The sequence below is a fragment of the Staurois parvus genome, unplaced genomic scaffold (genome assembly GCF_062004578.1).
Source record: "Staurois parvus isolate SC_StPar_1 unplaced genomic scaffold, SC_StPar_1.0 ptg000377l, whole genome shotgun sequence".
NCBI classification, from domain to species: Eukaryota; Metazoa; Chordata; class Amphibia; order Anura; family Ranidae; genus Staurois; species Staurois parvus.
The window spans coordinates 152,794-175,000 of record NW_028318173.1 but is presented as its reverse complement, the minus strand read 5'-3'; the positions used below and the strand labels follow the sequence as shown (position 1 = coordinate 175,000).

General features: G+C 42.4%; 1 protein-coding gene across 3 annotated transcripts in view; it reads left to right on the top strand.

Annotated features, from left to right (window-relative positions):
- Window positions 1-21,010, top strand: part of DRP2 (dystrophin related protein 2) — a 162,956-nt gene extending 141,946 nt beyond the window's left edge. For 2 of the 3 annotated variants that reach the window (XM_089685516.1, XM_089685517.1), the window contains exons 17-23: window positions 750-815; window positions 1,129-1,194; window positions 3,420-3,566; window positions 4,732-4,981; window positions 6,107-6,206; window positions 12,011-12,097; window positions 14,180-21,010. In XM_089685516.1, the coding sequence (XP_089541642.1) occupies window positions 750-815; window positions 1,129-1,194; window positions 3,420-3,566; window positions 4,732-4,981; window positions 6,107-6,206; window positions 12,011-12,097; window positions 14,180-14,196 (733 nt within the window). In that variant the 3' untranslated portion in view covers window positions 14,197-21,010. The remainder of the gene's footprint in view (window positions 1-749; window positions 816-1,128; window positions 1,195-3,419; window positions 3,567-4,731; window positions 4,982-6,106; window positions 6,207-12,010; window positions 12,098-14,179) is intronic. The other variant, XR_016313966.1, reaches the window with a different exon arrangement.
- Window positions 21,011-22,207: the final 1,197 nt, after the last annotated feature.

Sequence of the window (22,207 nt, the reverse complement as noted above, 5' to 3'; positions counted from 1 at the left end):
ATATATATATATTATATAATCATTTTATTATTGTATTTTTTTTTTTTAATATATTGAATACGGCCAAAATTGTAGTATTTTAAATATATGTCAATATATTTGGGAAGATTATGTTTAAAATATATTTAAAATACATTTTTCTTCCATGTGGGTACGGCCCAAGTTTTTTTCTTTGACACATAGTGAAGAGCTCCAGGGTTTGTGTCTGATATGGAGGGAACTAACTTTGTTGTTTTCTTAGATCTTAATAAATGTTTTCTGGGCCCTGGAGTCCCGAGGCTTTGTAGAGTTTTGATTGGGATAAAGCCTAAAGTCCTAGGCCCACGTCTTGGTAGCAAGTGCTCATTAGTAGTTTTTAGCCTTTATATATGCATGGCCTAGGTTTTTCACCCGCACATAGTGAAGAGCTGCGGGTTGTTCTCTGATATGGGGAGGAAACAAACTTTGTTGTTTTCTTAGAATTTAATTAATGTTGTTCTGGGCCCTGGAGCCCGGAGGCTTTGTAGAGCTTTGGTTGGTATAAAGCCTCGAGTCTTAAGTCCCTGCCTGGGTAGCAAGAACTCATTAGTTGTTTTAGCTGTGTGCACGCCTTCATAAAGGCATGGCCTAGGACTAGGTTTTTCACCCACACATAGTGAAGAGCTGCGGGGTTTGTCTCTGACATGGAGGAAACAAAAGTTTGCTGTTTTCTCAGATGTCAATAAATGTTCATCGCGTCATTTACTAATTCCACTATTAATTTGTGGCAGGTCCTTGTCCTCCCCGATGCTTCCACACGCTGATACACATTCAAGGATAGAACACTTTGCCAGCAGGTTTGTATCAATTACTCAGACGATGCTTTTGGAGATATTGTGGGTTTTGGTTGATATATTTTTTTTTTTTCCTGCGATTTTTTTTTTTTAATTGGTGACAGGGTCTTATTAACCCCTGGATGCTGCCTAGTGATGCTTGAAAAGGCTCTGAATACCTTGCATCGAAGGCAGGCTTCCTGACCATATGACTGCTGTGATTGGCTGTCACATGATCAGAAGCTTCCAGGAACTGGCTAACCATAAATTGATGAGACATTAGACGGAGTATGTTTTGTGTTTCGGTGACGTAACGCTTTCTTTGCGTTCTTTCCAGGCTTGCCGAAATGGAAAATCAGAGCGGGTCCTTCTTTACCGATAGTCTTTCCCCTGATGACAGCATGTGAGTTTATCCCTGCTTAGCGATTTCATTTGTATCTCCTTCACATAAAATATTTGACATTTTGATCACTTGTATCTTTTGTATGAGTGTATGAAAGGATTCTGATGAAGAAAAAAAAAAAAGATAGGTCAGAAGTGGAGTAAAAAAATAGCTGGTCAAACCATGTATTTTTGGAGCTGGCTTTGTTATCAGGGGCACCTTCATGGTGGAACAGAAAAGGGTCTTCACCAAACTGTTTCCATAAGGTTGGGTGATCAGAGTGGTCTACAATGTCTTTGTATGATGGACTATTAAGACACCCGTTCAGTGGGGTTGAGGTCAGGGCTATGTGCAGGACACTCAAGTTCCTTCACACCAAACTGGTCAAACCATGTCTTTATGGAGCTGGCTTTGTAAACAGGGACACCTTCATGTTGGAACAGAAAAGGGCCTTCACCAAACTGCTAACGCAAGGTTGGGAAAGCACAATTGTCTACAATGTCTTTGTATGATGGACTATTAAGACACCCATTCAGTAGGGTTGAGGTCAGGGCTATGTGTAGGACACTCAAGTTCCTTCACACCAATCTGGTCAAACCGTGACTTTATGGAGCTGGTTTTGTACACGGGACAGTTAAGGTAGAACAGAAAAGGGTCTTCACCAAACTGTTTCCACAAAGTTGGGAGAGCATAGTTGTCTACAATGTCTTTGTATGATGGAGTATTAAGACAACTTTTCAGTAGGGTTGAGGTCAGGGCAATGTGCAGGACATGCAAGTTCCTCCACACAAAACTGGTCAAAGCATGTCTTTTTGGAGCTGGCTATCACGTACCTGGTGAAAACCAGAACATTGTGGAGGCCTCTCTCCTGCCCAACACTCTTGCAAGATGGAGACAGGAGAGTGTCATCATGGAGTGGCACGAGTGCTGTGGTAGTCAAGTGTGCAAGCTAAATGATATGTACATGCACTCATGCATGTGTGTATGCTCGCGCACAAACATGCGTGCAATGAACTGGCACAGTACATCTAGCATTGCCCCTTTGCTTGGAAAATTAAGCATGTGTGCAATGTGCATGTGAATGAGCACAAGCACAGGTTTACTGGTGCTATGAATCTGGTTTACCTTGCATTGGCTTTGTACACCAGGGCACAGTCATGCTGGAACAGAAAAGGGTTTTCACCAAATTGTTACCACAAGGGTGAAAGCCAACTATTGCCTAAAATACACTACATTGCCAAAAGAATTGGGCCGCCGGCCTTGCCACGCACATGACCTTTAATGGCCCCCCAGTCTTAGTCCGGAGGGTTCAATATTGAGTTGGCCCCGCCCTTTGCAGCTATACCAGCTTCAACTCTTCTGGGAAGGCCGTCCACAAGGTTTAGGAGGGTGTCTATGGGAAGGTTTGACCATTCTTCCAGAAGCACATTTGTCAGCTCAAGCACTGATGTCGGGGGAGGAGGCCTGGCTCGCAGTCTCCGCTCTAATTCATCCCAAAGGTGTTCTTTCGGGTTGAGGTCAGGACTCTGTGCAGGACAGTCAAGTTCCTCCACCCCAAACTGGCTCATTCATGTCTTTATGGACCTTGCTTTGTGCACTGGTGCGCAGTCATGTTGGAACAGGAAGGGGCCATCCCCAAACTCTTCCCACAAAGTTGGGAGCATGAAATTGTCTTGGTATGCTGACACCTTAAGAGTTCCCTTCACCAACACCTAAAAAACAACCCCACACCATAATCCTCCCTCCACCAAACTTTACACTTGGCACAATGCATTCAGGCAAGTACCGTTCTCCAGGCAACCGCCAAACCTAGACACGTTCATCGGACTGCCAGACAGAGAAGCATGATTTGTCGCTTCAGAGAACACATCTCCACTGCTTTAGAGTCCAGTGGTGGCATGCTTTACACCATCGTATCCAACGCTTTGCATTGCACTTGGTGATGTAAGGCTTGGATGCAGCTGCTCGGCCATGGAAACCCATTCCATGAAGCTCTCTACACACTGTTGTTGGGCTCATCTGAAGGCCACACCAAGTTTGGAGGTCTTTAGCTATTGACTCTGCAGACAGTTGGTGACTTCTGCGCACTGTGCGCTTCAGCATGCGCTGACCGCGCTCTGTCATTTTATGTGGCCTACCACCTGAACTTATCAGTTTAAAAGGATGTCTACATGCTAATAGAACTTACTTGATCAGACACCCATTACTGGCCATAAATAAAATGTCCTATGTTTTGTTTCTTCAAGCGATGAAGATCAGTATATACTACGCCATTCCAGTCCGATCACAGACCGAGACCCATGCGGTACTTCACAGTGTACAGGAACAATGGATCCGAAGGAAGAAGAGGGTGAGCTGGAAAAGGTCATCGCACAACTGGAGCATGAAAACAGGTACTAACACACCAGTCGTATCTTTAGGACATAAGTACATTCAACTTTTGCGGTTCTCCCCAAAACCCCATCATGGTAGGGTACCGTCAAGGGAGCCCTGGTGTTCTTCTCTAGAATCAGCCCTCCTGGTAGTGTGGCAGAGATGGCCTTTGGGTGCTGAAGATTCAGAAATGCTTGGAAGAGCTTTTTTGAACCTCCAACAGGAACTTGTAGAACCAGCAGAATGTGAACGTTGGGCCTAGGGACCAGACAGGAGTGGTGAAGTCAGCAGGCAGCCAGCGAAGATCTGCAGGAGTTATTGAGGTGCAATCCCAGGCCAGGAGTAGACCAGGTGAGAGTCATGGCAAGGTACCAAATCAAAGGTCAAAGACCAGGCCAGGGTTGTAACCACACTCCAGGTTGTCCATAGCCAGGTCTTCTACTATACCTTACCTTTTCTCTACTGCAGTTTAACAATACAATTTGATGATCCAGCTTCTGATTGGACCGTGAAGAAAAATCCGAACAGCCGAATGTTGCTAAGAACACGACTATCTTCTTGTTGACAATGCAGAATTGAGAATGCAGCTCGTCCTGCTTGCGCGATTACTTCTGTGCAGGTGGTAACGGGAGGTGGAGATCAGAGCAGATTCTATCTCTTCTTAAAATGCATTTAATTTTTTTTTGCTTTAGATAAACTCATAACTAGGTTTATTGATTTTTCTTTTTTTTTTTTTTCCTATCGGGAGTTCATTTTCAAAGGAAATGTAAACTCCCGACTGCAAAGCTTGGTCCACACGATGAGAATATCGGAGGAACGGTATCCGTTTGAGAGGCTTCTAAAGTCATTCAAAATTCATTGGGAAGAATTTTCCCCTTTATAGATAGCTAAAAAAGATGTACGGTGTCAGTAGGAAGTTATCGTAGAGGCAGAAATTGCTCAAGGAACCTCTAGCAGCCTCTGGAGGAACCCTAAGGTTCCATGGAACCCTGGCTGAGAAACCCTCAACGTTCGGCAGAAATTGCATTTTTACTGAACTTCTGAGTTCTGGTCTCCTGACTGATTTTGTACATCTGGGAGTGCAGGTTATCCTTGGCGTAGGGATGTAGAACTCTCCCCCCATCGCCCTGTCCTCGATCGCAGGTGGGTCCCGGATATAGTGTAAGCAATTGTCATTCTATGTAGAATTCTACAGGGAGAGCTGAAAAGACTCAAATGGCGACATGCGGAGGCTGGAGAGCAAGCCCTCCTGGGCGAGGTGTCGCCGGATTCGGGAGGCAGCGGCAGTGGCGATGTACAGAGCGAGGAATTGCTAAGCGAGGCGCGGATTTTACGGCATCACAAAAGCCGCCTTGAGACTCGTATGCAGATATTGGAGGACCACAACAAGCAACTGGAGTCCCAGCTGCATCGTCTCAGGGAATTGCTTCTACAGGTACAGAGCAGTTCAATTTGCTGAATACGTTGCTTGTGCATTGGAAAGTGTTATCTGTTAAAGTTGCTAGATCAGGCCCCCTCCAGGCTGCTAGAAAAGTTGCCGGCAGGACCCCCTCCAGTCTGCTAGACAGGTCGCCGGCAGGGCTCCTGCAGGCTGCTAGACAAGTCACTGGCAGGACCCCGTCTGGGCCGCTAGACCTGTGCATGCAGAGCTCCCTCCGGGCCTTCAGACCGGTCCCCCGCGGGGCTCCCTCCGGACCGCTATACCGCTGCTAGACAAGCTGCCGGCAGGACCCCGTCCGGGCCGCTAGACCTGTCCATGCAGAGCTCCCTTCGGACTGGTCCCCCCGCAGGGCTCCCTTCGGACCGGTCCCCCCACAGGGCTCCTTCTGGTGCCGCCAGACTGGTCCCCCCGCAGGGCTCTCTCCAGACCGGTCCCCCCCCGCAGGGCCCCCGCGGGACTCCCGGCCCACCAGACCCGTCCCCCCGCAGGTCTTCCTGCAGGCCACTACACTGGTCCCCCTGCAGTGCTCCCTCTAGGCCGCTAAACCGGGGTTACTCACAGGCTCCTCCCTTCAGGCTGCTAAACCAATCCCTGTAGACCTCCCTCCAAGCCACTAGACTTATCCCCGCAGCCTCTTCTCTACACTCCAAACTGGTAGTTGGATGCCCTCCGATATCACCTGTGTTGGCCCAGCTCCTCTCCCCCTCCTACATCATATCCCTCTCTTTTTCTAAAGAGAGACCCTTTCCAACTCTTCTCATCTCTACAACATAGAGACAGTCATCCGTCTAGACTGATGATGATGGCATCAGTCTGCTGCAAGCAGGAGGAAGCATTTTCCTCAGTCTCCTCCCTCCTCAGCAATTAGACTGCAACCTTGTAACAAGTTAGAAATTGGGTGGCTGCAGCAGGGGCTGATCTGTGTCAGACATTTGTGAACACAGCCAGAAACCGCGGGGAAAGTCCAGGAAGTAGATGAAGAGCCTGAACAAAGATGGTGCCAACCTTAGAAAGAGAAAAACAGATGAAGGCATTGTCAGGGGGGGAGGTACTACACCTGATCCTGATCTTACCCCCCCCCCCCGCTGTCTGAGTGACTATATCCCATACTGTTTGCAGCCTAGCGTGGATGAAGGCAAGCCTCTGTCATCAGCCCCGTCTCCGGATTCCGAGAGCAAGTCGTATCAGAACAACGGGACGCCCGAGACCGAGGCTGCAGGTAATGCTTCCCATAAATGATGTACATGCAGACAGATGGATCTGTTCAATCCCTCTACAATACGATGTTGCCATATGTATGGGCAGCCTACAGCCACCCGTCCACATCGCAGATAAAATCTTACAGTATTTGTATTTTCTATCAATTTATTTTTTTATTCACTTGAAAAAGATCTGAACTGGCTGGCAAATTTGACTACTCAGGAAGAGTCAATTCCCCAACAAAGACCCCTCCCCCTTACAGTCATAGACACTCCCATCACATCCAAGATGGCGGCAAAGAGCAGCAGTCTCAGTGCTTTTGGAGGCTTTAAATGAGTAATATAATAATTATGTATTATTATTAGCATGTGCTGACCTAGTCATTATTAATTATTTTTAAAATGGTTATAAAACATATTTAAATATTAAGCAATGTGATAATTGTTATTGGCATGTACGGATTTCATTATTAGTAATAATAATGTTATAAATATATTTAATTCTAATAATGAGTTATTATGAATGTGCTGATTTAGTCATTAATTAGTAGTAAAAATAATCCCAATAATTATTTTACAATTAAATAAAAATACAAATACAATAAGCAATTATCATCACTACTATTAGAATGTGTACTGATTGAGGTATATTCAGTAATAATTATAATAACAGTTATAAATATTATGTATTATTTAAAAATACTATTTATAACTATGTTGTTGTTATAATTATTACTGAATATATCTAAATCAGTACACATTCTAATAGTAGTGATGATAATTACTTATTATAGGTTTATTATGTATTATTTATAGGTAAAGTTGATCCAGGGAATATCTGATTGCCTCTCGGGGATCAGGAAGGAATTTTTTTCCCCTGCAGGAGCAAATTGGATCATGCTTTGCTGGATTATTTTTTTTTTGCCTTCCTCTGGATCAGTGGTTCTCAACCTTTCTAATGCCGCGACCCCTTAATACAGTTCCTCATGTTGTGGTGACCCCCAACCATAAAATTATTTTCGTTGCTACTTCATAACTGTAATTTTGCAGTGGGAGGACTAGCGCCCCATCACTGATGTCAGTGGGATGAATAGTGTCCCATCATTGGTATCAGTGGGAGGAATAGTGCCCCATCATTGGTATCAGTGGGATGAATAGTGTCCCATCATTGGTGTCAGTGGGAGGAATAGTGTCCCATCATTGGTATCAGTGGGAGGAATAGTGCCCCATCGTTGGCGTCAGTGGGAGGAATAGTGCCCCATCGTTGGCGTCAGTGGGAGGAATAGTGCCCCATCGTTGGCGTCAGTGGGAGGAATAGTGCCCCATCGTTGGCGTCAGTGGGAGGAATAGTGCCCCATCGTTGGCGTCAGTGGGAGGAATAGTGCCCCATCATTGGCGTCAGTGGGAGGAATACTGCCCCATCATTGGCGTCAGTGGGAGGAATAGTGTCCCATCATTGGCGTCAGTGGGAGGAATAGTGTCCCATCATTGGCGTCAGTGGGAGGAATAGTGCCCCATCATTGGCGTCAGTGGGAGGAATAGTGCCCCATCATTGGCGTCAGTGGGAGGAATAGTGCCCCATCATTGGTATGAGTGGGAGGAATAGTGCCCCATCATTGGTGTCAGTGGGAGGAATAGTGCCCCATCATTAGTATCAGTGGGAGGAATAGTGCCCCATCATTGGTGTCAGTGGAAGGAATAGTGCCCCATCATTGGTATCAGTGGGAGGAATAGTGCCCCATCATTGGTGTCAGTGGGAGGAATAGTGCCCCATCATTGGTGTGAGTGGAAGGAATAGTGCCCCATCATTGGTATGAGTGGGAGGAATAGTGCCCCATCGTTGGTGTGAGTGGGAGGAATAGTGCCCCATCGTTGGTATTGGGGGGAGGAATAGTGCCCCATCGTTGGCGTCAGTGGGGGGAGGAATAGTGCCCCATCGTTGGCGTCAGTGGGGGGAGGAATAGTGCCCCATCGTTGGCGTCAGTGGGGGGAGGAATAGTGCCCCATCGTTGGCGTCAGTGGGAGGAATAGTGCCCCATCGTTGGCTTCAGTGGGAGGAATAGTGCCCCATCGTTGGTGTCAGTGGGAGGAATAGTGCTCCATCATTGGCGTCAGTGGGAGGAATAGTGCCCAATCGTTGGCGTCAGTGGGAGGAATAGTGCCCAATCGTTGGCTTCAGTGGGAGGAATAGTGCCCCATCGTTGGCGTCAGTGGGAGGAATAGTGCCCCATCGTTGGCGTCAGTGGGAGGAATAGTGCCCCATCGTTGGCGTCAGTGGGAGGAATAGTGCCCCATCGTTGGCGTCAGTGGGAGGAATAGTGCCCCATCGTTGGCGTCAGTGGGAGGAATAGTGCCCCATCGTTGGCGTCAGTGGGAGGAATAGTGCCCCATCGTTGGCGTCAGTGGGAGGAATAGTGCCCCATCGTTGGCGTCAGTGGGAGGAATAGTGCCCCATCGTTGGCGTCAGTGGGAGGAATAGTGCCCCATCGTTGGCGTCAGTGGGAGGAATAGTGCCCCATCATTGGCGTCAGTGGGAGGAATAGTGCCCCATCATTGGTATGAGTGGGAGGAATAGTGCCCCATCATTGGTGTCAGTGGGAGGAATAGTGCCCCATCATTAGTATCAGTGGGAGGAATAGTGCCCCATCATTGGTGTCAGTGGAAGGAATAGTGCCCCATCATTGGTATCAGTGGGAGGAATAGTGCCCCATCATTGGTGTGAGTGGAAGGAATAGTGCCCCATCATTGGTGTGAGTGGGAGGAATAGTGCCCCATCGTTGGCGTCAGTGGGGGGAGGAATAGTGCCCCATCGTTGGCGTCAGTGGGGGGAGGAATAGTGCCCCATCGTTGGCGTCAGTGGGGGGAGGAATAGTGCCCCATCGTTGGCGTCAGTGGGGGGAGGAATAGTGCCCCATCGTTGGCGTCAGTGGGGGGAGGAATAGTGCCCCATCGTTGGCGTCAGTGGGGGGAGGAATAGTGCCCCATCGTTGGTATTAGTGACACAAATGATGGGGCACTATCCCTCCCACTGACACCAATGATACTTACCTTGCTGACTCCTGCTCCAGCCTGGGCTCGCTCTCTCCCTCTCTCATCTACAGCCTGCATACCTGGCTGCAGCAGCAAAATTTGCACTTACCTGTCAGCTGTCTTCCTTCTCTGGCCTCTCTCTTCACTCGTTCCTGCAGCTCCCTCGATCTTCTTCGATCTCCGCGCGCTGCCGCTCGGCTCCTCCTCTCCAAGCTCCACCTTCTCGCCGGTGATTGGCCGCCTGTGTACCTCTCCTGAGCTACAGTTCCGGTGGCCAATCAGCGGCGAGGAGGCGGTGACAGGGGCAGCATATCATCCCGCCCACACATCGCCGGAGACAGCAGCGGTGTCTCGGTTCCTAAGACCATCGGAAATATGTGTTTTCCGATGGTCTTAGGCGACCCCTGGGAAATGGTCGTTCGACCCCCAAAGGGGTCGCGACCCCCAGGTTGAGAACCGCTGCTCTGGATCAACTGTGGGTATAGGATTATAACTGTTTTTTTTTTTCTTATGGTTGAACTGGATGGACTTTTGTGTTTTTTCAGCCAGACTAACTATGTAACTATTTAGATAGACTAAGTAACAATTATTATCAGCATATTAGTAATATATATATATATTTGTTATACATATTATTATTATTACTAATAATGACTAAATCGGTACTTGCTGATCATAATTAATGATATTATTTATATGTTTATTACTTAAATATAATATTTATAACAATTTTATTCGTATATTTATTACTAATAATACTTAAATCAGTACATTCTAATAGTAATAAAACTTATATTTTTATTATATTATTTAATTAAAAATAATCTTAATAAAAAATTATAAAATTTTATATTACTGATTTAGTAATAACTAATTGCAAATATATTTTAAAAATTAATGTTATTACAAAAAAGAACTAAAAATCAGGACATGCTATTAATTATTATATTACTTATAAATAGTATTATTTTGTGATTTTTTTTTTTAGTAATAATAACAATAGCTACAAATATTATATTTTAAAATTATAATTAGTTATTAATTAGTAATAAAAATAATCATAAATGTTATAATTAAAGAATATAATATTGAAAATATAATAAGTATTATTATTAGAATGTACTGATTTAGGTATTATTAGTAATAAATATACTAATAAAATTATTTTATTATTATTTTAATTATTCCTAAATCAGAAAATGCTATTAGTAATAACTAATTATATATTTATCATAATTTTAAAATATATTTGTAACATTGTTATTATTACTAAAATAACTAAATCAGGACATGCTAATAATAATTATTATTATATTACTTATTATATGTTATTTAAAATATACTATTTATAACTATTAGCATGTCCTGATTTAGTGATTTTTAGTAATCATAATAGCTACAAATAATATATTTTAAAATTATAATAAATATATAATTATTAGTTATTGCTAATAGCATGTACTCAATTTGTCATTATTAACTAGTAACAGAAATAAAAGTTATTAAATAATATAAGAAGTATTATTACTATTAGAATGTACTGAATTAGGTATTATTAGTAATAATTATACTAATAAAATGATTTTAGTTTAATTAAAAAAAAATATATATATATATACCGTATATATATATATATATATATATAAGGTTTTTTGTATAAATACTAACATTAGTTATTATCAGAAGTACCGATTAGTCATTAATAATAATATGTATAACAATTTTATTATGATAAATATTAATTACTAAATTGGTACAGTCTGATAATAATTATATATATTTTTTTGCATATAATATTTATAACACTTTTTGGTTATTTTTTTTAAAATACAATAGTAAATTTATAATAAGTAATATAATACTTAGCTACTATTACTATATGTAATATATGTACTGATTTAATTATTAGTAATAATTATAACCTTGTTATAAATATATTTAAATAAAAATATAATAATGTAATGATTTGTTACTATTACCATGTACTGATCTAGCTATTATTAGGACTTATATTGATTGCAAATATTATATTTAAATAGTAATAATAATTGTATCAATTATTATATTTTTATTATATTATTTAAATATATTTGCAATCAGTATAAATTCCTAATCGCTAAATCAGAACACGCTAATAATATAATGGATAAATAATATTATTATTACTATTAGCGTGTTCTGATTTAGCTTTTATTAGGAATTATACTGATTGCAAATATTATATTTAAATAATATAATTCCTAATAAAAGCTAAATCAGAACACGCTAATAGTAATAATAATTTTATTTATCTATTATATTATTAGCGTGTTCTGATTTAGCGATTAGGAATTTATACTGATTGCAAATATATTTAAATAATATAATAAAAATATAATCATTGATACAATTATTATTACTATTAGCGTGTTCTGATTTAGTTTTCTTTTTCAGGCTTTCATTTCCCTATTTTTCACCCAGTGATCATGCCAGTAACACAATATAGCGTGTCGGAACGTGCTGCAGAAAATTGCTATGTGTCCTATGTTTTTTTTTTTTTTTGTGGGTTTTTTTTTGACCAGCACAGTGCATTTGTGTGAAGTGAAGTCGTAGGAGATGGGGCAAAGAGCCTCATTCTTGTGTCTGGACTGTGTTGGGCAACGCTACTCAGTGTTGCTGGTGTGACCGAGCTCTTACCTATTTTACATACCAAGGATCTTTACCAGATTAAAGTACTAATGAACATTTTTTTTTTTTACAAAATATTATTGTATCTTTTCCGTGTGCTGGAAGTTTAACCAATCATTTTCTTTAGATGACATGGACAGTCGAACAAAAGACATCGGGCTATGCTTTGAAGACATAATGGAAAAGCTAAGAAATGTGCTTCCAAGTGCAAAAGGTACAAGAAATTTTTTTTTCTGGAATACAAATACTCCCTACTTTTAGTGGAAGGGAATTAAAGGAAGAAAGATATAATCATGAAATGTATTCATAAATACAAGCAATGTAAGTGTTTGAATGGAGCCTGGTATCGGCCTCTTGCAGCCCCTGTGCAGCTGGGCTGGAGTGTGAGGGGAAGAAGCAGCAGAAGGAGCAGAGATGAGCTCAGCACCGTGCTGTTTTTCCTTTCACTGTCCAGTCACAGGTTGGGGGCTCGTCCGGGAGGAAGCAAGAACACTGCGAAACGCGTTGATCTATCATGCCAGTTTGAAACCCTAAACGTGTTTGTTACATCATTATAATAATACATCAAATGCCATATCATTTTGAATGTAACAAAAGCATGTTTATGGTTCCAAACTGGCATAATAGATCAACGCGGTTCACAGTGTTCTTGCTTCCTCCCGGACGAGCCCCCAACCTGTGACTGAACAGTGAAAGGAAAAACAGCACGGTGCTGTGCTCATCTCAATTATACCAACTGCTATGACATCATCCGTTAACTCCTTCCCGCCCAGCCCCGGTGGCGTCCCTTTAATAAGGTCTCCATCGGAGAATATGTGACCAATGCGATTGGCTGTCAGTTCTACAAAAGTCAACTGACAGATTTGTGAAGCCGGCAGGGCAACCAACTGTTCTCTGAATCAGCCGAAATTCTAACAAGCATCATTCAAAACACTTCCTCTGAGCCCAGGTCTTCCCGGATGCGTCGCTACCCATACGCTTTCTGCACAGCCACAATTTTTGGGGGATGGATAAACAAGATTCAAATCTTTGAATGTGCCTTAATGGTGACATATAAAACACTAAAATTAAAAAAAAAACAAAAAACTTTATTACAGCATTATAATAATACATCAAATGCCATATCATTTTGAATGTAACAAAGTTTTTTTTTTTACGTTTTAATGTTAGTGGTTTATATGTCCCCATTAAAAGTCCCTTTTTAATCTTGTTTCTCCATCCCCCAAAAATTGTGGCTTTGCAGAATGCGTATGGGTAGCGACACATCCGGGAAGACCTGGGCTCAGAAGAAGTGGGATGATTGATGCTTGCCATCATACTCAAGACTGTTAGAATTTCGGCTGATTCAGAGAACAATGGGTTGCACTGCCGGTTTCACAAATCTATCAGTTGACTTTTGTAGAAGTGACAGCCAATCACATTGGTCACATATTCTCCGATGGAGACCTTATTATAGGGACGCCATCGCAGCTGAGCGGGAAGGAGTTAACAGATGATGTCACAGCTGTTGGTAAAATTTTGTTTGCAGGAAACGGCATTGGCTATCTCCCCACATGGAAGAAAAATATATTTGAAAATTATATTTGCCGTCAAAAATATTCTTCCCAAATATATTGAATTATATTTGAAATACTACAATTTTGGCCGTATTCAATATATATATAATTTGAAATATATTTTTAAAAATATTTTTCAGATATTTTGTAACAAAAACACATTTCAACATGCAGTATATATAATTATTTATTGAAATATATTTGAAATACTACAATTTTGGCCGTATTCAATATATATATAATTTGAAATATATTTTTAAAAATATTTTTCAGATATTTTGTAACAAAAACACATTTCAACATGCAGTATATATAATTATTTATTGAAATATATTTGAAATACTACAATTTTGGCTATATACAATATATGTCAATATTTCAATAAATAATTATATATACTGCATGTTGAAATGTGTTTTTGTTACAAAATATCTGAAAAATATTTTTAAAAATATATTTCAAATTATATATATATTGAATACGGCCAAAATTGTAGTATTTCAAATATATTTCAATAAATAATTATATATACTGCATGTTGAAATGTGTTTTTGTTACAAAATATATTTTTAAAAATATATTTGAAATATATTTGAAAAATATTCTTCCCAAATATATTGACATATATTGAATATGGCAAAAATTGTATATTTGGGAAGAATATTTTTCAAATATATTTTTCTTCCATATGGGTAAAAAGTAAGCTTTCCTCTGCCCATTATTTTATTTTTTTTGTTCAGATGACGCTGCCGAATGACTGGAGTCCGATGTCGCCACTGTGCCGGCGGGCATCTCCTAGAACACAGCGTGCAACGTAACCAGATGAAGGATGATCAGCTTTGCTGAAAAATTCTTACAAATTCAAGCCAAAGAAAGGGGGGACGCTGAAAGTCGCCTAAGAAACAAATCACTCTGCGTTCACACCGGATCTTGGGAAGCTGAACAATATCCACGGGGGGAGGGAGGACAGGCTTGGAAGAAGATCTGTATAGTTCTGCAAACGGTTTGCCTGTCTCGGCTTTATCATTTCCCCCCTTTCAAAGAACTGGTTGATATTTTTGGCTGCTGGTGAGATGGAAAGATTTTTGGCAAGTACAGCTGTTCGTCCTGAGAGGCCGATCGATGCTGATGGGCAGCATACATGGAAAAGCACATAATACTAAGGATTACTAAGGAACAATAATGGTGCATACTAAGTATACTAGAGAATGTTACTCAGCGGGGACAGAATCTGTAATAAATAACTGATGCTACCCTCTAGGCTTCCGCTCCGTGGTGACAAATTGTATCTGCAGTCCTTCATCCAAGCTTTAAAGCTGAATTCAAATTGTAGATTTTTTTTTTTTTTTTTGCAGTTACATTCGTCTAGTTTGGACCAACAATAGTTGGATCCTTCTGGACGTGGAGGATCAGTGTGGTAATCAATGCTACTACAGTGATCTCTGCCGTCTTCTGCTGAGCGGTTGCCCTTCTGCGTAGAGAACACAGGGGGCGCCCACTTGGCCTTGGCAGCCACTTGGCCTTGGCGCCATTCACAGAACGTCTTGTATTTTTCCTCAATGGACACAAAGTGCTCTCTCCAGGTGGAGCTCACAAAATCACTGCCCTGCCTCCTCCACCTTCTTCAGGTCAGAGAGCGCTTTGCAATTGTACGTGTGCAATCCTTCAACCAGGGAGGGGCGCTGTTTGCCATCTTCGTCCTGAGCACTGGTTGACTTCCTAATACTGTCCACGGCCCGGCTCTCCTCTCTCTCCTCTTTCTACTTCATTGGCTGAGTGATGTGACCACAGAGTAGGAAAGGGAGTAGTGGTGCTGGTGCCCTCTGGTGGTGGGAGGTTGGCAGTGCAGGTTGTGCTGGCCAGTCTGCCCCCAACATGTCACAGGCCGGTACTGGTTCATGGCCTGGGGACAGCTGATCTACGGTGATCAGCCAGGTATGGCACATGCCCATTTACAGTGCTGAACGGAAAAAGTGCTGCATGCGTTCACTTGGACTGGAGGACCACAGGGACAGGGGATTTACAACCCAAAAACCCAACTCAAGGTCATTACACCCCACTCCATTCTCCCTGCACCTAAAATGAAAACCATGCGTACCTTAATTCCTGGTGTCTTCCTCGGGGTCGAGCACTGTCTTGTTCATGTTCTCCAGCATCAGGTGGTCTTCACTGTTGGATAGAAAGGCCCCCTATGTTCTGATGTATAAGCATCGGTCTTTGAGGCATGATGAAGATGAAGTCAGGGGGTGTCACTGACTGCCTAGGAGGAGTGAGAGAGCATCGCTGGACCATGGAAATTGTGAGTAGTAGATTGTTTTTGTTTTTTTTGCTTTGGCTTTAAAAGCCAAGTGGTCAATTTTTTTTAAATTAAATAATTCCACTAAGAACCAGTTACATTGAGCCTGGTTAATAAAAACATCCCTAATGTGCACTGTATGACCAAATGTGGACACCTGACCATCATATCAACACTAAATGGCCAAAAAGTATGTGGGCCTCCACCAAATAATGGAGTTCAGGTGTCTCTGGTGAAGGCTATCAAAAATACTCCATCATACATAGACAGGATTAGCGATTACCCTTTTCTGTTCCACCATGACTGTACCTGAGGACTGAGGCAGTCTACCTTTGTTTTGGACAACTGAGCTTCTCCAACCTTGTGGTACCGACTCTTTTCTGTTCCACCATGACTGTGCCCTTGTGTACAAAGCCAGCTCCATAAAGACATGGTTTGGTGTGGAGGAACTGGAGTCCGCAACCGCAGGTCCTCAAGTACCCCCAAGTCATGTTTTTAGTCAATAGCTTGGTATTTATGACTATCTAAAGGAAATTTTCAGAACATGGCCTACTGGGGATACCTGAAGACTGAGGCGGCCAACCTTTGTTTTGGACAACTGAGCTCTTCCAACCTTGTGGTAACAGTTTGGTGAAGACCCTTTTCTATTCCACCATGACTGTGCCCCTGTGTACAAAGCCAGCTCTATAAAGACATGGTTTGGTGTTGAGGAACTCGAGACACCAACCTCAGTCCTCAAGTACCCCCAAGTCATATTTTTAGTCAATAGCTCCATAAAGATATGGTTTGACCAGCTTGGTGTGGATTGGCCTGCACAGAGCCTTGACCTCAACCCTGCTGAACACCTTTGGGATGAATTAGAACGCCGATTGTAAGCCAGGTCTCTTTTTTTAGTGCCCAGCGTGAGGCCAGGTCTTCTCATCCAACATCAGTAACTGACCTCACATATATTCTTTTGGCTGAATAGAGACAAATTCCCAAAGCCACCTTCCAATATCTAGTCAAAAATTGTGCCATAAGTGTGGAGGTTGGGGTAGGAGAAAAGGGGGTCCAACTCCATATCAATGTCCATGGTTTTTGGAATTAGGTGTCCATCAGGCTCCTGGTCAGGTGTTCACCAATTTGTGGCCATACAGTGTGTGTTCACCTCCTTTAAAAGCCTCATCATCACTTCTTCCTCTTAAAAAGAAAAATGCAGTGCATGGATGAGTCTATTTTATTTTTTTTGGTTCAACTAGCAGGTTGAACGAAAAAAAAAAAAGGACTTGATTTCCCCAACAGGGGATACTTTCCTTGCCACTAGAATACAGTGATGGCACTGCCAGCTCTAGGCGATGGTGCTGATCGTGCAGAAATCTCCAACAGACTGGTTGTACAGAAGCTGATCGGTAGATAAACTTCTGTACAACAAGCTCCCCCAAACATGGATGGAAATGTGTCCGATCTTTGCAGAAGCGGACGAATTTTGAATCATGTATGGCCGGTATACCACAGCCATCTCATGAAAACTTGGTGGAACTCTGCTCCAAACACCTGAGGCTGTTGCGGGCATAAATGTGCTCATCCAGGATGGCTCTATGAATCTGCAGTGGTTCAATGCTGTACACCAATCAGCTTCATGGTATAGGCAGTGAAAAGCAGCCTCAGCCCCAGTTCCTCCCAATAGGTACGCCTCTGACATGTTTCAGTCTCCCTCCATGACTAAGCCCCCGGTGGGCAGGACAAAACGCATCAGCGGCATGGCTTTTGGGAGGAGCTGGGGCTGAGGCCGCTCATCAGTTCCTATACCTTGGAACCGATATGTGTGCAGCAGTTTTTGCTTTCCTGAGTCCGCTGCAATGTGTGATTAGCTGTCGATCCTGCGCGGTGACGTCACCCCTACCTCACAGAAGCTTCCCTCCTCCTCCTCCATTATGCCAAGCACTTCTCTTTGTAGGATTTAACTAAATTTTTAATTTTTTTTTTATTTGTGGCTTTTGCTGAATTATTTTTTTTTTTTTTTTTGCTGCTTTAGCTGAATTATTTTTTTTTTGCTTTAGCTAAATTGTTTTTTATTTTTTATTTTTTTTTGTGGCTTTTACTGAATTTTTTTTTTTTCTCAGGAGTGGGGTGCATAAAGTAAAAAGCTCCCTCCTGGAAACTTGAACAACATGATACACTAAACTTTTTATTTGTTTTATAAAGGAAAAACATTTGAAAAATATGAAGCGATTAGGCTGTCATAAAAGACAAATCAAAAATGACTGGCAGAAAAAAACACAAAAAAAAAACGCCCAGATATTTATATACGGTATGTAAGAACTATTGTATGCCAGATATGTCCTCCACTGAGGGGAAACTAATTGTAACGCGTATCTAATTGACCCAAAATTGATTTGTTAATTTTTTATTATGTACATGCCCAGTGTTTGATATTTATATGAGAGAAATGTTATTTATTATTTTGAAAGTAAACTTTGACCATTTAAAGGTGGGGGGGGGAAATGTTAGTAATGATCGGGAGTATATTTTAAACCTTGTTATGTTTGCAAAATACCCAGAAATGCTTACCTTGCAAAGGTCCCATTGACATAGGTGCGATCTGGAATTGCTGTGATTACAAATTGTGTCAAGACCCGCAGTTGGGTGTCAATCATCCTGAGTGGCACCTCAAACAGGGCGCAACAAAAGAAGCGTGTAAAATCGCGCCTTCCTCAGGGCCAAAAATTGGGTCCCTGAGCTTCTTTAGCGAGACAAACACCCATTCAAGCGAATGGGCTGCCCTACGTGCGAGACTGACCTGAACAAAATTGCAAGCAGGGATGCGTTCCTGTTGCCTGTGCTGCCAAATATGCCACTTGGTTCCAGGAGAGTGGTGCCCTAAAGTCTGTTTGGAATCGGCCATTTTTGGAAGTGTCTTTCTCTCGGGTCTTGCACCCCTCTCGACGATTCTATTGGGAGACCTCCATGTATTCATAAGGCATTCCAGGCAGGGGCATCCCTAGGGTTGGTGTCACCAAGTGTGGTAACATGTGGTGTCACCCCTTGCGGAGGTGGGCAGTTGTGCACACACAACCTGGCTCTTGCCCTCCCTGTGTCCCCGTCGCTCCCCCCGGACCAGTGTAGCAAGCCGATCCATTATGCTCCCCAATCCATCTTGCAGGGATCATCGGCCTGAAACCTATATGGGGTTAGCTGATCTTGCAACACCGGTCCATAGGGGTGCAACAGGGAGGGTAAGAGGCAGGCTGTGTGTGCACAACAGGGACTGTTACCGCAGATCCGATCCATCTTGCGGGGATCGTCGGCTTTACTTTTTGGTGTCACTGATTCCAGGTATGATATATTCCGGGTTACACTGGTCCAGCTTGGGCCGATGTAACTATGCCTATGCCATTAATGGCTGATGCTCCTGGAAGCTGAAAGCACTGAAGTAGACAATGTTACTACACCGCTACTCCAGTCCTGTGCTGATCAGCTGCACTGTGAACACAAGAGGTTGACTACTTGGCATGGGTGCCGTTCAGAGAATGCTTTACTTTTTCTGAATGAATGCAAAGCATTCTCTGATTGAATGGGGCGAATTGCTTAACCATTCACTTGTTCTATCCAAAATGAGAAAAAAGATATACTTAGTAGCGTAGGCAAATGTCAGCCTTCCAAGCACTTCTGGGACCACAAGTCCCAAAGGTCTCTGAGTCATAGCTCTGGCTCATGGGACTTGTAGTTCCACAACAGGTGGAGGGCCAAAGTTTTTGCCTTGCCTTAAAGCCTAGCTCCACATTTAATGTCATTTAGTTTGGGCCAAGCTGGCCCACATGAATTATTTACTGCACTAACAGGGGAGCTTGCTGCGTGCGCTGTATTAAGCCTCAACTAGATACAGTGCTGGGGTTCCACCAGTGAGATGGGCACTTCCCACCCCACTCCAGGAACAAAACAGAGCACCAGTGAGATGGGCACTTCCCACTCCAGGAACAAAACAGAGCACTACTTAGCCATTCACAGGAAGCTGTGTATTCTATGAATGAATGCAAAGCTTCCTGTGACTGGCTGCAATGAAAATCATGATGTCATCCGCTCGCACATTTAGTGTGGCAAATAGTTTAGGCCAGCTTGGCCAGTATAAACTAATCGAACTTCTAGTGTGGGCAAATAGTTTGGGTCAGTGCAAACTAATCGCACATCTAGTGTGGGTAGTTTAGTTTATACTGGCCAAGCTGGCCCAAACTATTTACCCACACTAGATGTACGATTAGTTTATACTGGCCAAGCTGGCCCAATCGCACTTGTAGTGTGGGCAAATAGTTTGGGCCAGGATGAACTAATCGCACTTGTAGTGTGGGTAAATAGTTTGGGCCAGCATGAACTAATCGCACTTGTAGTGTGGGTAAATAGTTTGGGCCAGCTTGGCCAGTATGAACTAATCGCACTTCCAGTACAGGTAAATAGTTTGGGTCAGTGCAAACTAATCGCACATCTAGTGTGGGTAGTTTAGTTTATACTGGCCAAGCTGGCCCAATCGCACTTGTAGTGTGGGCAAATAGTTTGGGCCAGCATGTACTAATCGCACTTGTAGTGTGGGCAAATAGTTTGGGCCAGCATGTACTAATCGCACTTGTAGTGTGGGTAAATAGTTTGGGCCACCTTGGCCCAAACGAACTATAAAAAAGTGACTTAAAGTTCGGCTTTAAAGGATACAAAAGTCACATGCAGATCAGTAGAAAAAAAAAAATGGCTGATGTGGGGGACCCAAGATTACAGGGTGGGTGGGGGTGCAAAGTTGGTTTCCCAGCAGACTTCAGGGTACAATACCTCTGAAACCAAGCTGTGTGGCAAGCCTGTTGACCCTTCCTTTGCAGAGTATGCATTTTTGGAGATTTTTTACACACAGGGCCACTTTAGGAGGTAGCAAGAACGGAATCAGAAAGTGACAAGAATGGGTATTTTTATGTAAAAAAAACCCAGAAAGCTCAAGTATGTGTTTTCTAGAAGGCGGAGCAGGTTATTCAGACTAGTTTGTGATATACTTTTATCTGTCTCTGCACCTATGATGTATTACCTTTTTTTTTTTTTGCTTAAAATTTTACTAATGACTTATTCTATAGAATTTCATGGAGCTCAAAAATAAAAAGTATTCTAAAGTATTTTATATTAAGGAATATTTTTTTTTTTTAAATAATGAAAAAGCCACATTTCCGATTTTATGGTGTAGTTAATAAAAAAAAAAACTAACGTTCCTTCTGTAAAAATCCACTTTTGTTCAGATCAATAAAAAAGTAATTGTGTAACAGGATTCGTACTCGTCAATTAGACCCGAAATTAATCTGCTTGTATTTCCTTTGTTCTTCCTTCCCCTCAGCAAGAGGATCATGAAATTTAAAAAAAAAAACCTTTCCATTTTCAATGATACACTTTACTTTAGACCCAATGATGTCATTACATGAGACTGCAATTACAGCCTCCCCCCCCCCTTACAAAGGAATGCTGTTACATTGGAGGTCTGGGCCCTCTTGATACTTCGTTTGGCAACATAAAAGATCAAAACGAGAAAAAGGAAGGACAGCACCTAAAAAGATTTTTTAAAAAAATTAAAAAAAAATTAAAGAATAGAAAAAAAAAAAAATGAAGAGCTTGTGAATGAAGTAAACCAAACCAATAATTAGAAGCCAGTCCTTTATTGGCTTGGGTAAGCATCTAAACACAGACCACCATCTTCAAAGTGCAACAGGGCCTTACAGTCTATATACATTTTTTTTTTTAAAGTCACATCTAAATCCGACCTCCATGTTTTTAGTAATGGTTACAGTTTGTTTGCATCAGAACTACTACATAGGCCCGAGTTGAACGGAGCGTTTCTCAGGAGCTTTGTAATTTCTGAATGCGTACAAAGCTTCCTCTAAATGTGTCCGAGATGGTGACCTCCTCCGACCGCCTCCCTCAGCCATCCGGAGGAAGCTTTGTATTCATTCATACAGTTACAATAGTTCCTGTGAATGGATGAGCGCCACTCTAGCCTGACTAGATTTGGTTCCAAACGAACTATTACCTGCTAGAGGTGCCCCTGCTGTATACAGCCACGGTGGGACGGGAAATTCCTGTACCAGAACAAAATTGAGTCAGGTTAAGCGGCGTTCACCCGTTCACAGGAAGCTTTGTATTCTATGAATGAATACAACGCTTCCTCCGATTGGCTGAAGCAGATGACATCACAGTCTCTGACGCGGAGGAAGCTTCGTATTCATTCAGAAAATACAAAGCTCCTTGGAAAGGGCCGGATGCTGCTCAGTTCAAGTGGATTTTGCTCCGGGGGAGGGGTTGAATGGCAAGTTCCCAAAATGATGCTAGAACACAGAGCTGTATATTGTGTTTAGCCAAGGATATATACAATTTATACAGCGGGCACCTCTAGTATTTATTTATTTCAGGTACTTATATAGCGCCATCAATTTACACAGCACTTTACATATATATTGTACATTCACATCAGTCC